This window comes from Octodon degus, unplaced genomic scaffold, assembly GCF_000260255.1.
Source record: "Octodon degus isolate 3935 unplaced genomic scaffold, OctDeg1.0 scaffold00146, whole genome shotgun sequence".
In the NCBI taxonomy this organism is placed as follows: domain Eukaryota; kingdom Metazoa; phylum Chordata; class Mammalia; order Rodentia; family Octodontidae; genus Octodon; species Octodon degus.
The window spans coordinates 7303097-7319501 of record NW_004524722.1 but is presented as its reverse complement, the minus strand read 5'-3'; the positions used below and the strand labels follow the sequence as shown (position 1 = coordinate 7319501).

The following is a 16405-nucleotide window of genomic DNA, read 5'->3' as shown; positions in this document are numbered from 1 at the left end:
CGGAGCCGCGACTGCGGGCACGGGACCCGTGGCCGCGCGGGCCGGCGAGCCGGCGGAGCGGCGCGGGGCTGGTGAGGGTCGGGCCGGGTGAGGGACGCGCCCTTGACTGCGCCTAGCGGCGGTTGAGGGCACAGGGTCCAGGGCAGCCTAGAAGGGCCCTACGCCGCCCACCTTCGTGTCTCAGTCAACGGTTTGCTGTTTCTCCTCCAGCTCCAGTGTCGGCGGGCGGCGCGGCGCCCCCGGAGGGGGCAATGTCCAACGGGGTCTATGTACTGCCGAGCGCGGCCAACGGAGATGTGAAGCCCGTGGTGTCCAGCACGCCTCTGGTGGACTTCCTGATGCAGTTGGAGGATTATACGCCCACGGTGGGCTTCCTGCCTGAACGTGCCCAACTTTTCTGCCGTGTTTTCCAGGGATGCCCCTTCCCCACCCCCTTCTAGTTGTCTTATTTCCTCTGCATACCCGAACTGAGCTTCCAGATTAGCAGGCTTTTAACTTCCCAGCCCTCTTCCCACGCTCAGCCCAGCAGGGCATTGGGTTGACACTGATGGCTGTCTGATTTCTCAGATCCCAGATGCAGTGACTGGTTACTACCTGAACCGTGCTGGCTTTGAAGCTTCAGACCCACGCATGTGAGTAAACCCAGGGCAGGTTAGAGCCTGGGTGCTTGTGCAACTTGCGGTCATTTTCTCATACCAGTTTTTCTTCTCTAGAATTCGGCTCATTTCCCTGGCTGCCCAGAAATTCATCTCAGATATTGCCAATGATGCCCTACAGCACTGCAAAATGAAGGGCACGGCCTCGGGCAGCTCCCGGAGCAAGAGCAAGGTGTGGACAGAGGTTCAATGAATCAGTACCCTGTACAGCAGCAGGTTTTACTTATCCTAATGGCCCTTTGGGGAAGCTGCATCCTAGGGGAGGTATGCCTACTCAGGGTCATCCATTTGGGACTGGAATCTGGGATTTCTGTGCTCAGCTGGTGCTCTCTTCTTCCCTCAGGACCGCAAGTACACACTAACCATGGAGGACTTGACCCCTGCCCTCAGCGAGTATGGCATCAATGTGAAGAAGCCGCACTATTTCACCTGAGCCACACAACCAGGTGTACCTATCTGTCCCCATGTCCCCGTACCAGCCTGTTTTCATAATAAACTTTATTGTGACAGGCGGGGCTGATCCCTCCCATGCCGGGAGACACCTTGTGGCAAGTGACAAAGCTCTGAGGCCAAGCCCTTTCGGGGTCACAGTGGTAGGGATGGGGTCAGGGGATGGGCCCCACCGATGGGGTAGTACCATGACTGGAGGCAGGGGAGGCAGCCAAAGGCACGCTGCAATAGGAAGTTGCACTCCCCCAACCATGTCTCGACACCTCTGAAGTTCAGGCAAGGAACTCCCAGTCCTATTTGTCCTGCATCTTCTCCAGGATAGGCACAATCATGTCAAACTTGGGTCGCTTAGCAGGGTCTTCGTTCATGCAAATCTTCATGAGCTTACACACATGGGGAGAAATGCCCGGTGGAATAGTAGGCCGCAGACCTTCCAGTGCCACCTAAAAATACAAAAAAAAAAAGAGTAAGCCTCAGAATTTGAATCTGTTGTGTGGTAGAAGTCCTTAGCCCTTCCACAGGATTACTGAGGATCTGAACAAATATGGGAAGAGCATAGGCCCACTATTGTTACCACCACCACCATCCCCCCAGTACAGTTGTGCACAATTCTGCGCTTACCTTCATTCCAATCTCCATATTGGAGAGGTCAGCAAAGGGTACCTCTCGTGTTACCAGTTCCCACAGAAGCACTGCAAAACTCCACATGTCTGCTGAGCGTCTGTTTGTGTCTTCAGGTTTCTTCTGCAGAGCTGGAGAGATAGGGCTCGTCTGTTGCAGCTGCCTACCCTGTCATTTCTCTGCCCCTTCCATTATTACTGAGCTCAGCTTTCTCTATTTCCTGCCATATCCTCACCCACCTTCAGGGGCTACCCAGGCAGGTGCATACATGCGCCCAGGGCACTGGAAAGAGAACTTGACATCGGCCATGCTGATTCGGGCAGTCATGTCCTCATCAATCTAAGGAAGAGAAGATATATGGAAGGAGGTGAGTCCTACTTTAGATATGAAAAAGAGGGGTTGGGGAACGTAGCTCAGTGGCACAAGCACCTGCTTGGCAAACATGAGGTCCTGAGTTCGATTCCTGTTACCACACACACAGAAATAGATATGGAAGAGATTTTTGGGGGCCCAAACCAGGAATGAACCTATAGTCTCACCATGACACTACGGCTGTTAAGTGCATGTCGTGGGATGAGGGGCTCTAGTGTATGTAGGAAAGCCATGCCTCTTGCCATATCCAAAGCAAACTTCACCGCTTGGCTCTGGTCCACGACGAAATCTAAGAGGTGGTGAGAGTCAGTTGAGAGAGGCTTGTGTATTCCTTCTCTAGCTCTTCCCAATGAGACCAGCATCCCTACTCACTGGTGCCTTCATGTAGTACATTGTAGAGTGAACCATATGGCATCCAGTGTGTGATGAGGGTAGGGTGAGGAGCAGGTGGAGACTGGCAGGCACCTAATACTGGAAGCACATTTGGATGCGAGAAAATCCTGGGAGACGAAAAGAGTAGCCCTGGCTAAGACCCAGTATAAAGGAGCTCCTCTCTCCAAGCCATTCAGGGTTCCTTGGAACCAGCAGCTGCTAGCTCAGGCCTTGCCCACCTGAGTCGGGGGCACTCCTCATTGAAGTCTCTGCTCTTCCGCGTACTCCAGTCTCGAACCTTGAGCACCTTCACAACAATGTCATTGCCCTGCCAGCGGCCCTTCCATAGCTGAAGGATAGGACAGGGGTTAGCAGGCTTTTAAGACACCATATTCTTGCCCAGGAAGTGCAAGAAAAACTTAAAAACAGGTGCAGAGTAGATAATTTGTGGGGGTTTAGGGTAGAAGGGGCAAGAAGGGCAGGGGTCACCTCTCCAGAGTGATTCTCGTTGAGCTTTGCCAAAAAGTTGAGCTGTTTGAAGTCAATGCCGGAGTGTTTGTTCAGGGTCCCATTTCCTGAGAGTGGGGGTAGGTCAGGTACCCAATTTGGCCCTAACCCATCCCCGGGAGCCCAGTATTCTCTATTATAGTCCCTCCTCCCATAATGACTCACTGGGCCGAGTACGGGTGGTCCCCTTCCAGAATGTATCCTTGTATGGAATACGGTTGAGATTCTGGCCCATTTTCTCTGCTCGTTCTGGGGAAGAAAAACAGTCTTACCCTGAGTTACAGTATGGAGGGAGTAGACACCCAAGAAAGGGCAAGACAGACAAGCTAGGGATGGAGATAGACCTCGGAGAAGCTCTCTCAGGGGTGCCTTGGCTTTGTCCACGGGCATCTCTCCATATTTGTTACAGATGCTGACAAGGGCCCCATTAGCCACCAGGTCCTAAAATGAGTAAGAGGTGGTTATGACAGAGGCCCCTGCTACCCACTTTGCAGTCACAACCAACCATAAACACATGGGAGTGTTACACAGTAGCAATGACAGGACCATTTGGAGGTTCAAAATTCACTGCTTCCCACCCATCCCAAGACTTGGGCCAAAGTACTCACCTCTGCCACTTGGTCTTGGCCCCAAAAACAGGCATAGTGCAAGGGCACATTCCCATGCTCATTTACTGCATTGATGTCAGCTTTGTACTGCAACAGCTGGGCCAGAAAGAAGCAAGAGATAGTCCCAAGTGAGACCATTGTAAGCATAGGACAAAGAAAAACTACAAATTTACATTACAGTGCCTGTGATTGACCTCAGGGAGTACATCATGTGGGTAACAGAAGAGTTTGTACCTACCTTCTGTACAATATCACGGTGTCCGTGACTGGCTGCCAAGTGCAGGGGGGTGTCATCCCCACGGTTCATCACATTGATCCGCGCTCCCCGCATGATCAGCATCTCAACCACAGCAGAGCGGCCCTCTCGACAGGCCCAGTGCAAGGGGGAGAAACCGTGATCATCCCTTTAGGAAAGGGCTAATGGTCAGTAAGCTGGAAGTAGGATGAAGCAAAGGCTCTGCATGGTTAAAAAACTTATACTGTATTCTTTGGGGATGGCTTACCTCACTGGTTGCTAGTTCTGCTAGCAATTCGGAAAAGCTACAATTCAGACCTTCCCCTGAGCTTCACACCAAGTCATCCTGACAACTCCAGTAAGATTATTTTCATCTCTCCACGAGGTGGTAGCACTGTTTCTGAAATTTCCCCTACACTTTTTTTGTAATGTCTATTACCCTTTGTATTCCACTGTTTTTTGTATCTCCCTACTACAGCCCTTGTTGCACTTGATTAGAAAACTGAATAGTGGACTGTTTTTCCTGTTGGAGTATAAGCAGGTGATGACTACATATTAATGGGGACGAGGGGTATTTTGGAGGGCGTATCTCATGGGAGAGGAGGAAAAAGCTTATTGTTTATCTCTAGTACAAAAACTAATATCTAAAAATGGAATAGAATTAAAATGTTTCAGGAGGGTTTATAATAAAAAGATGCTTTTGATTACTGATGAGGCCAATAACCACACAAAACAAGATTCTACTTGGCAATCCTGGAAGAAAATGAAACTAGCTGTTTTAGAATGAAGACTACACCTTTTTTTTTTTTTTTTTCCTTTTCCCAAGGACACGAATTTTGTAAAGTAAAAGTATACAAACAAAACAACTGGGTGGGAGCTGGTCAGCCTGACAGCCTAGAGCCATAAAAGGAAATTTCCTCCAGTCCTGGGTTGCAGATGCAAGGGGCGGAGCAGGGGGGCGGTCCATGGTCTGGGCCAGCAGCCACCGGATGCCTTAGTGCTGCGGTCACTTCCCATGTGGGGGCTCTAGGCAGGGCCTGGAGCTCATCAGAGCTTTTGCTACCCAGATGTCTCCCAAGCTGGAGAGAGGGGAGGGGGGCGGGGGAAGAGTGTGTGTGTGTGTGTGTGTGTGTGTGAGAGAGAGAGAGAGAGAGAGAGATTCAACATTTCCCCTCCACAGCTTGCCTTCGTCTGTTCACACAAATAGCCAAAAATATTCTGCCAGATGTGAGCATCCCCGGAAGCAGCAACATCCCTAGTTTATCAGTCAGTCTTGTTTCTCAGAACTTTAATTTGTGTCCTGACTTATCAGCCTCCAGCAGACTATTCCACAGCAGGCCCAAGCCAGACAGCAGAAGGGTTCTGCTCATTCTCAGGTTACCTGCCCCTTCAGGGCCTGGGCTTGTGTCTCAAAGAGGCCATCAGGGAATTAACCATCTCCTTATATCCAGAACAGAACCAGCTTGAGGGCACACACCCTATCCCCTCAACTTAGCACCAGAACCCTTCAATCTCACTAGTGTCAGCTTTTCACCATTTGGAAGTGAGTCAACAAGATGCCAGTCGCAACGGGAAACTTTTCCTAGGCCTCTGTTTCCTTATCCATAAAATAGTAACAGTGCTATCAGAGTACTCTATGAATGAATTAAAACAAGCTAATTACCTTGCATATTAAAGAAAAATAGCATAAGCCTCAAGGGGACCAGTGCAGCCCAGACTAGCATGACAGTTGATCCTGACTGCTCAAACCTAAAAACCAAAACAATGCCAGCTCCCAAAACAAATGCTTAAAAAATTAAAATCTATCTCAAAAAACTTAATTCCCTGTCTTGTTCAACATTTAAAAGCTTGTTCACATTTACTTTCTCTATCCTTACCTCCCATTCACTTTTTAACCTGCCACAAGTCTGCCACCTTGAGGGCACAGATTATATCCGATTCCAGCAGGGACTAGCTTCAGCACAGGTACTAGTCTACCTAGTATACAGACCTTCAATTGAAGGGACCTAATATGGGTTGGCCCTTAACCTATTCACCTGAAATAGCACTCACAGAGATTATCAAATATATCCCAATTGTAAGTTCAGTGGTATCATTAAAGTACTCTACTTTGACCTCTCAGTAGCCTTCACTACTGCTGACCACTCTGCTGCTTGTTTAAAACATTGTCTAAGCTTTATTCACACATTTTCTATTTCTTCATCCTCAGGTCGTTCCTTTTCAGTCTTCCTGGCCTCTCTCACCCTATATCCTCTTGTCTTTTATTCTATTTTCACATGAATGTCTTCGGGTATCATGTATCTGCTAATAACTAATACTTCCCAAATCTGTGTCTAGAAGTCAAATCTCTCCTGAACTGCAAAGCTGCATAACCAACAACCTACTTAACATTTCCAAGTTGTGTTGTCCCCAAACTTTAACATATCCAGAACACAACACCTTATGCTTCAATTGTCTCCATTTCAGTAAATGCAACTACAACCTATCCAAGTACTCAAGCCAGAATCTTGGTCATCACCTTTGACCTTCCTCACTTTCCATGCCAAATCCATTAATTTAACCTTTGGATTTCTGGGCCAGGTATGGTGGTGCAGGCTTGTAATCCCAGCACTCAGGACACTGAGGCAAGAGGACTGTCATGACTTCAAGGCCAGGAACAGACAGGGTCCACCTGAAGTAATAGCAAGACTATCTCATTAAAAAAAAAAAAAAATCGAACTGAATTGCTTATTTTTGACAAGCAATTCAGTTCCAGAAATCTGGTCAAAAACAGCAGCATGGCTATGATGGCCTGGGCAGCAATTGCCTTTCTTTTTTTTTTTTTTTTGCGGAACCAGGGATTGAACTCAGATCCTTGCGTTTGCCAGTCAAGCGCTTATCCTACTGAGCCATCTCCCCGGCCCCTGGCAATTGCCTTTCATGTTCTTCTGCAAGGGAGTAATCTCAAAGCAATATGCAGTCTCAAAACTTACTCTTGGCAAAGCTTTGTAAAGTTGGATATGAGGAGAAGGAGATGAAGGGAGAGGAAAAGAATAGGGGGAAAAAAAGCAAGGTAACATCTATAGCTACAAATTCTATATGATGAATGTTCTTGCTATGTATATCTGAAATGCACCAATAAAAAAATGAAAAAATGCCACTTTACTCTTAAAGCATAAACTGGATGGGATGACCCTTGTGTATCTCCCCAGCTTTATGTCCTGTCCTGTCTTCCACTTAAACTCAATGCTCCAGCCCACAGAGATTTATCCTGTAGCTGCACCAAATTCCAGAAAATTTCCTGACACTTTCCAATCTGTCTTGCTTCCTGACCTTTTCCCATGCAGTCCATTGAGGCTAGAAAGCTCTTTGTAATCTCTGCTTGTGAAACTTATTCAGAATCAAGTTTCAGCGCAAACGCCGCTTCCTCTTTGGAGACCCTCTCGGGTCCCTGCACTCCGTCATGCTGGATGGCAACCAGACCTGAGCACCCGGGTGGCATTAGGAAGACCTCTAGCTTTTCTCTCGCCCACCAGCCGCTTCAGCTCACCCCTGGTTGAGGTCGTTCTCCGTGTTATCCAGCCACAGACGCACGGCCACAGCATTGCCCTCCCGGCACTGGGTGAAAATGTCGTCCATAGCAGTCCCTGCGCTGAGTCCCCGAGCCTGGGGAAGCCTGGGGACTGTAGATAGTAGGAGACCCAGGAAAGAAGGATGAGCCCCACTTTGTCCCCTACAGCAAAGTAGTGTTTATGCTGCAGGCGGATGGGTATTGCATCCCCGGCTAGGGGTGCTCTGTAGAGTTTGGGGCAATGGGATGATTCCCTGGGTGCCCGAGGAAGACGAGTCCGGGCAGGGTAGGGGTGATCCCGAGGCAGAATCTCCAGAACCGACGCAGGAGAACCACTCCGAGACCCAACCCGCAAACAGCCTGGGGGAGGGGGTGGCTCCGGCTCCGTACACCCGGATTAGTGGGCGGGGGTCCCTCCCGAGGTCTGCGCCCGTTCCCTACTTGGGGCTCCGGCGGAGAGACAGAGAGACGGGCTGGCCAAGACGCAGTCTTGGGCAGGGGGCGCGGGTCGTCTGCACTCACCGGGACTCGGGCTGGAGGCGCTTCTCTGGGGAACTCCCGTCCGGCCGCGCCCGCCACCCGGCCCCGCCCAGCCCCTGGCCTTCCTTGGCCGGCGCGGGTCCTCCTTCCCTCCCTTCCGACCGCCTCCGTTGCCCTTCTAGCCCGAGAGTGTGTACACTCGATGGTTTTCCGTGCCGCGCCGGACACTCTAGCCGCCGGCAGCTTTTACTTTTTGGTTTCTGGCTTTCCTGGCGCGTTTGTGGCGGCTCAGAGCTGAGGAAGTCGCGTTGAGCACGTGGAGAAGACTTTAGGTTTTACGACTCCGCCCTCGCGACCCGCATGTTCGAGGAGCCTGAGTGGGCCGAGGCGGCCCCAGCGGTCGTGGGCCTCAGTGCCGTAACCTCACGGCCTCGGCCCGCGGCAGCCGCGCAAATCAAGGTGAGTACCAGTAGCGGGACGGGCGCTGTCAGACTCCGGCAGATCCCGGCGCCGGGAACGCTCCGGTCTGCTCTGGAGCAAGGGGCCCCTACGGAGGCCAGCTCTTCAGTTCTGGCCATACCAGAAAGAAAATAACGTTGAAGCTGAAATCGTTGGTGAGAAATTGGTGCGGAGAACAGTGTTCCTTGGGAGGGGTACGTGCAAAGGCCCTCTGGCAAGAAAGAATGCCCCATTGGGGAAACGCACATAGACGTTTCCCATGGGTTGGAGCGCAGTAAATGAGAGGATGCTGTTGGAATTGAAGGGGTAGATTGGAAAATTTGCATGCTTTAAACTGCTTCTGGCAATGGAGTGGTTACTTTGAGCTTGTATTGAATTGTATTGAAAAGGCACCCCTCACCCGCGGCCCATTTTCTCCATTGGGTGTCAACAAGACCTCAGGTATGCTGGGTAAGTGTTCTGTCACTGAGCTACACCACCAGCCTTGGAAAGATTTGGGATTGTGATCTGGAGAATAGATTGGTAAAAGACTGGGTGGCCAGGGAAGGTTGTCAGCGTTACTATTCAAGGGAGGTTGGTGCAATTGAAATTCCAAGTTTAAGTGTCACAGTTAGGACTAACTCCCCTAGAGTTTTAATTTCCATATTTTTTTAAATGTATGTATTTGGTACAGGTTCTCACTACGCAGCTCAGACTCGTAGTGTTCCTCCTGTTTTCAGCCTCCCAAGCACTGGGATTACGGGTATGTGCCACCATGCCTGGTCTCGGTGACTGGCTCACTGCACCCCAGGGGCAGGGCCCAGTGTGGCATTCGGTACCAGGGATTGAATGCCGGTCCCTGAGCTTGCCCAAACAGGCACCTAGTCTGCTGAGCTATCTCGCCGGCCCTTACTCTCATTTTCACCTCCCAAGCTATAGACATTTCCCTTCAGCAGATGTGAGGACCACTCTATTTTCTTAAGCTTTTTTAATCTTAGCCTGTATAGGGAGTGTGCCTGCTTTGTTTCCTCCTTTTCATCCCCGCAGCCCAACTGTGGGCCAGGCATCTGGTCCCTGTGTGCAGCTTCTCCCCTTGGGTGTTCCCTGTGCTGTATCTGGAGACATTATTAATGACAAGTTGGTGATGGGGCAGTAATTCTTATGTCTCATTGCTGAGAGGCCTTTCATTAGCAAACAGATCCATGAGTGATTAGATCCATTTGTCCCACCAATAATATGGACCACCTGATGGGACACTCACCCAGGTGGTTCAAGCCTGTGGGAATATGTTCACACACACATGATGCTGCTTCTCCTGTATTCAAGAACCCTCTATGCCTGACACAGAACAGGACCACCTGGAAGCAAAGGCCTGAAAGGGAGGGCTGGAACTCCTGGTCTCACTTTAGTCTGACTGTGTGTACCCATAGCACATTTTCTGTGGAGAAGCTCCATTACCAATCACATGTTGAAATGGATAGATGACTTTTCTGCCACTAGCTTCTAGAGATTGAGATGGCAACCTGAAAATTCTTCTAGGTCTGGCAGGCTTCACAACAAGCTAGTTAGATTAACTAGGAAAGTTTCTGATCCAGGTCCCTGTCTCCCTTATTCTCACCCATTCTCCTTGCCCCACTCTCAATCCTTGCTTTCCTGTAGGGCTCCAGGCGCCGCCAGCTCTTGGCCACCTTACGAGTTCTGGAAGCAGCATCTCTTTCCCAGCAGTCCACCAGCCTCCCCAGCAGTGACTCTGAGGAAGAAATAGAAAGAAAGAAGAAACACCCCAAAAAGTCTCCATGTGCCAAAGTAGGGGAGAAAAGGAAAAAATGTCAAACACTGGGCCCACCTCATGGTGATAGTGAGGAGCATGAAATAGAAAAGAAGAAATGCTGCAAACAAGATCTTCTGGGTAGTGACTCTGCCAAAGGACAGAAAAGAAAGAGAAAATGTCCGGAACAGGCCCTTTCAAACCCAGACCAGCACCTAGACAGTGTCGACCGAACAGGTACCGATGGGTATGTGTATGGATGGGAGTGTCCGCTGGGTGTACGTACAGCAGAGGTTTTCCGCCACCTTTAGGATTGTGTAGGCAATAGTACTGTTCCAGGCCACAGCCTCTATCTCAAGGACAAGACTATGGCCATGATGACTATGGCCATAACACTCTGAATTTGGGAATTGTGTCTGAAATAACACCTTCCCATCTCCTTCCCTGCAGGTCACAAATCCAAGAAGAGTAGTACTGCAGATGATTTACCCAAGCCAAGCTCTGGGTCTAGTTCCCCTAAGCCCCATAATACCTTAACTCGGAAACAGTGGCGGAACCGCCAGAAAAACAAGCGGAGACACAAGAACAAATTTCGACCACTCCAGGCACCAGACAAGATTTCTGCTGAGGCCTCCACTGCTGCTACAGGGGAGTCAGAGGTGCCTCCTAGCCCCAAACCGGACAACCATGAGGCTCGGGCAGAGGCCCTGCGCGCCCGCATGACACAGCGGTTGGATGGGGCCCGATTTCGCTACCTTAATGAGCAGCTGTACTCTGGGCCCAGCAGTGCTGCGCAACGCCTCTTCCAAGAGGACCCTGAGGCTTTTCTCCTGTACCATCGTGGCTTCCAAAGCCAAGTGAAGAAGTGGCCACTGCAACCAGTAGACCGCATCATCAGGGATCTTCGGCAGCGGTGAATGGGGGTTGGGCACTGTGAGAAGCAGTTTGGGTCATTTAGGGGCTCAGACCACACCAGTGTGTGACCCCTCCCTTCCACTCCCAGGCCTGCATCTCTGGTAGTGGCTGACTTTGGCTGTGGGGATTGCCGCCTAGCTTCAAGTATCCGGAACCCTGTACACTGCTTTGACTTGGCTTCACTGGACCCCAGGGTCACTGTGTGTGACATGGCCCAGGTAAATCCCTCTGTGTATCTGCTTTGTGCCCTAATCTTTCCTTCTCCTCCCTCCTCATTCTGGTATCCAATTCTAGCATTCAGTGCCACATTTTTCCTTCTGGTGCTATGTGTCTCATTCCACACTCCCATACTTTACACAGGTGCCTCTGGGGGATGAGTCCGTGGACGTGGCTGTGTTTTGTCTTTCGCTGATGGGAACCAATATCAGGGATTTCCTGGAGGAGGCAAATCGAGTGCTAAAGCCAGGGTAGGAGCTGCAGGACACAGGTGCCTTTATATGTGCGTGTTCCTGTCTGTCCACTTAACACAGAACTTCCTACTTTTTCAGGGGCCTCCTGAAAGTGGCTGAGGTCAGTAGCCGCTTTGAGGATGTTCGGACCTTTCTGGGAGCTGTTGCCAAGCTGGGCTTCAAGGTCATCTCCAAGGTGAGAGCTCTAAGAAATCGATCGCTATCAGTTATCTCATTTGTGGCCCCTTTCAGGAGAATGGTGTTCAGGAAAGAGGCCATGGGGACAGGAACAGACAAAGACCCAACACTAGGGGCCTTCAAAAGCTTTCTGACATGGAGGGAGGTGTTTTGAGGGATTGGGGTGAAGATTTGGAGCTCATTGGGTCTTTTCTGCCCCTAGGACCTGAGCAACAGCCACTTCTTCTTGTTTGATTTTGAAAAGACAGGCCCCCCTCGGTTAGGGCCCAAGGCTCAACTTACAGGCCTGAAACTTCAACCATGTCTCTACAAGCGAAGGTGACCTCTAAACACCCCTTGAAAGGAGAGGCAGCACCCAGACTCCAGGCTGAAGACTCTGAAGACTGTATGTAGTCAGACTGTGAGCCAGGACCTGCTGCTACCGTTCCTCTGTCCCCAGAACAAGGTGTGATGAAATCCCTGGCTCAGCTGTTCTCCAGGGAAGCCGTCTCAGTTTGAAAGAAGCCTAAAGTCACTTGAGCAAGCTCAGCAGTAAGGAGGAACAGGGGGATAACTGGAAATCATGGATCACCTAAAGTGGTTCAGAATTGAAGGCTTTTTGACTGTGGCTCCTCTCTGCATCTCTCAGAGGACACATTTTGTCTTGACCTCTCTGCTCTTCTGATCTATACTGAGCAGCCTCCGTTCACCTGTATTCTGCTCCTGCAGATTCATAGTGCCCAGACCTATAAGACCACAAACAGGAAGCTCTTGCTCCTTGGTAGTTCTGATCCCAACTTGCTCCTTATAGCTGAGAGCCATTTAATGTCTGAGTAATGCATTCTTCATTAGGAAAATGATAGAATTCCTGTCTTACAGCATTGTTGTGTATGTTATTGGAGAAAAATCTATAGTTAGGTCTGGGAACACATGAGGTGCTCAATAAACTGGCTGTGGGTATCATGTGTTGTAACCCTTATTGTTCTTTGAAGACTCCATGGACCAGGCTGGAGGTTGAACGAGGGAAAGTGGGTTTGTTAACTGAAGGAATCTCTGGGAGAGTTTGAGAAAGGCCTTTGAAAAGGCTCACGCGGTACTGTGTGTGGAAACTCTTAATGGATTCCAAGCTTTTCTTAGAGGAGGGGCATCGTGAGGGAGCTGAGTTTGTGTTCATACACAACTGGTTGATGACGTTTTGGGGTGAGAGTTTGGGGAGCTCATTGGCAAAGGGGTTCATTCATTCTTTTTGCCTTGTAGTAAAGCCAAGTTAGCAAGTCTTAGGAAAGCAATAGGTAAGGAGAGCTAGTGCTAGGGCAGGATGGGGCAGGATGATGGATCTCAGGCCTCCCCCAGCAGAGCTGCTATAGACTTATAAAGTCATGGCCTCTCCTATTTGTTCCCAAGAACAAGTGCCCATGGAGAAGACATAGGTTCTACTTGGGAGGCTGTTGGGTGCCTCCAGTAAAAGGTTGGAGATTCTGAAACAGGCTGTAGGTCAAAGGGCAGATGTGGAGGCTGGCTGTGAACCATTCAGCTAACACGACATGGTGCCTTGGCGGGTGCTCGTCTTTCCTGAGTACCTGTCATCTTCCTAAACATTCTGGTTGTTTTGTACTCTCTACTCCCAGGGCAGAATCAATTCATCATCTGGGTTCTCAAAAGTACTATGTGAAGCATACTCTTTTAGCATTTAATATGATGTTATTGCTGCTTTGTGTATTTGGCTACATTCTTCTGAAACCATATTTACCTTTATATTCCCAGAGCTTGTCACTTGAGGTGCAAGATTTATCTACATAGGGAAGGATAAAAAATGACAGGGTCTGCTCAAGTGGAGTTAAAGAGAGAGCAGTGCTGCAGAAGCCCAGGTGGCAGGTATGTGTTGAGGCCACTCTGGACTATAGTAGTTTGAGTTGGTGGACTGTTAAAACAGTTGAAAGGGATCTGAAGTAAATTCTAGGTTTCTGGCTTGAACAACTGAGTGGACTGGGGATGCCACTCAACGTGTTGGGTTTTAGATCGTCGTTAGAGGAACAAGGTGGAGACAATTATATGCCTCCTCAGGTACTCAGCTACTCAGGTACCAGCTCCTCAGGAGGCTGAGGCTGAAGAGTTGCTTGAGCCCAGGGGCTCAAGATCAGTACAATGTATTGAACTGTCTAGGAGAAAATTTTTCTCGGAAACAAGCAACTGATTTATGGGATCTGTGCTAGGGATTTGGGGATTTATTAGAGCTAGTAAAGTCATAGGAATAAATAGTAAGATATCTAGGGTTATAATGAGAAAAGATGGCTCAGCATGAACCAGGAATGATGATAGTAGATGAGAGAGAAGTAAGTTTTCAGTGGGGTGATTAATGCTGAGTAATGATCATCTTTGTGAATTTATAATGATGTTATTCATGAAATTGTAGCTATACCAACCTACCTTGTGATATGGTCATTCCCACCTACACAAGAATATGGTGATGGTAGAAGAGGAGCACCAAGGGACCATCTAGCATTCTTCCCATCAACTCAAATAAAAGGATAGTGAGCAAAGGAGCTTGAGCCTTCTGGGGTCTAAGTGGTGGCTATGTGGAGTGTGGAATTTTCTAGACCAAGCAGGAGAGTGGAAGTAGGAGTAGGGTGTTAGATGGGAATAATCGAACAAGTGACTTGGGAGAAGAGGCTACTGTAGTTAGAAGTCAGAATATTTGAATTACGATTTGAAAGCAGAGCAGTTTTAGGTGGTGGCTGGGTGAGGGTGTGGCCACAGAGCTGAGTGCCTGGGAGACTCAAGGGTGGTCACCTGGGGGCTGGTATCATGAAGAGGGCTTGTCTGTGAATTTTGAAGCTGCCCTGGGCAGTGGTAAATGCTGATGATGGACTAGGTGCCAGCATCACGAGGGTGATGCAGCAGATGGACAGACAGAGAGGAGGCGGCAACGTGGGATACTTCCAAAGAGCCTACTAGGAGCTGGGCATAGAAGGCTGAGGCAGGAGGATCAACAAGGAGCTTGAGGCCAGCCTAGTAAGGGAGCTACCTAGTGAGACTTTGTCCCAGACAGAAAGCGTCTCCTAGGCAGACTTGCTTCTGTGTTTCAGTGAGCTGAGGCTGGTGAGAGGAGCTGGCCACCAGGTAGCCAGAGTTCCTGGACCTTCCATCCCAGCCTGCCATGGGCTTGTCTTGTTGGGACAGGTCCATGGGGCTGGCACTCCCTGGGGCAAGGGTATGGAGATGAGCCAGACAGTACCAAGCGTCTTACTGTTGGGCGCACAGCGCCTCTTACAGCTCTGTGTTTGTACTCCTGCCCCCGATGTTATATGCATCCCTAGATCTGTACAATTTTGTTCGCTTATCATGCTCTGCAGGACAGCTAGGGTCTGCTTTCCTCCTTTGCTTTTCCTCCTTATAATTTAGATTCTCTCTTTGCCTTTTCTGACCTCCAGCCACCTGAATAAACATCTCTCGGGATCTGACTCGGGCCCCAGGTTCTTCTTTTCTCAGCCCAGTCCCCATTACAAGCACCCTCTGAGCTACTCTGATTCTGACTACTCTGACCTGGTGCCTCACTGCTCAGTCCTGTTTCAAGATGAACTATTCAAGACTATACTTGGGCTTCAGGGTCTAACGTTGAGAGCCTGAACTGAAGAGAGCAGAATATATTTCCTTAAGAACAGCAGTGTGCTGTTCAAGCCACAGGAAACTCATGTAACTAAAACTGATTGAGTGGGGGTGAGAGTAGAGCTAAGTGAGAGTGTGAGTGGAGGGGGTTGTTGGACTGAACTGCAGCATTAAAAACACCCACAAGGCTCATTATAATGCAGATTTCTAACACCCACCCCACCCCACCCCCAGGGTCCCAGAAGTTCTTTTCTGGTTGCTTTGATTTTCTCAGTGAAGCAGGAAACTTATTTGTTGATTGTGAGAATGGGGAGAGGTGGTTGCAGTTTTGGAGAAAGTATCATTTCTAGGAGAGTAAAGGAATGAATGAGTGAACGAGGGCACACAGTATGAGTGTTGGCAGCGTTGACAGCACAAAGGCTTTGTAAATAAAGAGAATGGATGGCCGGAGACAGATGAAAGATTACTTTGCAGAGAACTTGTTACTCTCGGTGGAGAGCTGGTCTGTTAAACCCAGACCCTTTTTTGAAGGTGTTATTAGTCTCTGCTTTCTTATCTCAAGTTTACTGAGGGGCTCTCCCCTGGGACTGTTCCCAAAGCATGAGGTGTTGTACAGTTGGGGAACCATGAGCGTGGTGTCCGATTCTTGCACAGAAATGTACGGGGTGAACAGGAGTTCAGTGTTTTAACTGGTGGGGCCAGGGGAGGGCCGCTGCTTTGCACGGGCTGCATTCCCTGGATTTGCCCTGGCAGGTGATGTCTGTAGGTTTCCTTTGTGCCACTTACAGACGAGAAGGAAGCATTGGCTGCTCTTGGGTCCTACCCATTTTCGGTTTTTTGGTTTAGGTACTAGGGACTGAACCAGGGCTTTCACACTGAACTACACTCCCATCCCTTTCTTTTCTTTTCTTTTTTTTTTTAAATTATTATTTTTTTTGACAACTCATACAGAATTTTACTTAACAAACTAATATGAATTTCACAGTATTTGTTGTAATACATGGTATTGTCTTACAACCAGCTATTTCCCTTTCTTATTTTTTGAGACAAGGTCTTGCTAAGTTGCTCCGACTGGGTTTGAATTTACGATCCTCCCGCCTTAGCCTTCCAGAGTGCTGGGATTATAGATGGGCACCATCACAGCCAGCCTAGTAGGGCCTTTCTGAAGAACTAAATGAGACCTCAGTACAAAGAAGCTGGG

The 16405-nt window shown here is 49.3% G+C and overlaps 3 protein-coding genes across 4 annotated transcripts in view; 2 read left to right on the top strand and 1 right to left on the bottom strand.

Annotated features, from left to right (window-relative positions):
- Positions 1 to 1165, top strand: part of Taf10 (TATA-box binding protein associated factor 10) — a 1369-nt gene extending 204 nt beyond the window's left edge. The window contains exons 1-5 of the mRNA XM_023702029.1: positions 1 to 71; positions 211 to 365; positions 568 to 632; positions 714 to 828; positions 1000 to 1165. The exon at positions 1 to 71 is cut by the window's left edge and continues 204 nt beyond it. Coding sequence (XP_023557797.1) covers positions 1 to 71; positions 211 to 365; positions 568 to 632; positions 714 to 828; positions 1000 to 1089 — 496 coding nt within the window. The 3' untranslated portion in view covers positions 1090 to 1165. The remainder of the gene's footprint in view (positions 72 to 210; positions 366 to 567; positions 633 to 713; positions 829 to 999) is intronic.
- Positions 1136 to 8009, bottom strand: Ilk (integrin linked kinase). Of its 2 annotated transcripts, none has more exons than XM_004642046.3 (13): positions 7894 to 8009; positions 7351 to 7483; positions 3825 to 3990; positions 3587 to 3682; positions 3323 to 3419; positions 3144 to 3227; positions 2961 to 3046; positions 2711 to 2820; positions 2472 to 2599; positions 2267 to 2388; positions 1967 to 2066; positions 1728 to 1858; positions 1136 to 1549 (listed from the first exon to the last, which is right to left on the bottom strand). In XM_004642046.3, exons 2-13 carry the CDS (start codon positions 7437 to 7439, stop codon positions 1400 to 1402), a joined length of 1359 nt encoding a protein of 452 aa, XP_004642103.1. In that variant the 5' UTR covers positions 7440 to 7483; positions 7894 to 8009; the 3' UTR covers positions 1136 to 1399. The 2 variants fall into 2 exon arrangements, with proteins under 2 accessions (XP_004642103.1, XP_023557796.1); XM_023702028.1 differs by lacking the exon at positions 7894 to 8009 and adding an exon at positions 7813 to 7872.
- Positions 8010 to 8079: 70 nt separating this feature from the next.
- Positions 8080 to 12561, top strand: Rrp8 (ribosomal RNA processing 8). Its single transcript, XM_004642044.2, has 7 exons — positions 8080 to 8310; positions 9949 to 10294; positions 10508 to 10970; positions 11061 to 11190; positions 11333 to 11439; positions 11521 to 11617; positions 11822 to 12561. The coding sequence occupies exons 1-7, from the start codon at positions 8212 to 8214 to the stop codon at positions 11939 to 11941; spliced, it is 1362 nt and encodes a 453-aa protein (XP_004642101.1). The 5' UTR covers positions 8080 to 8211; the 3' UTR covers positions 11942 to 12561.
- The last annotated feature ends 3844 nt before the right edge of the window (positions 12562 to 16405 follow it).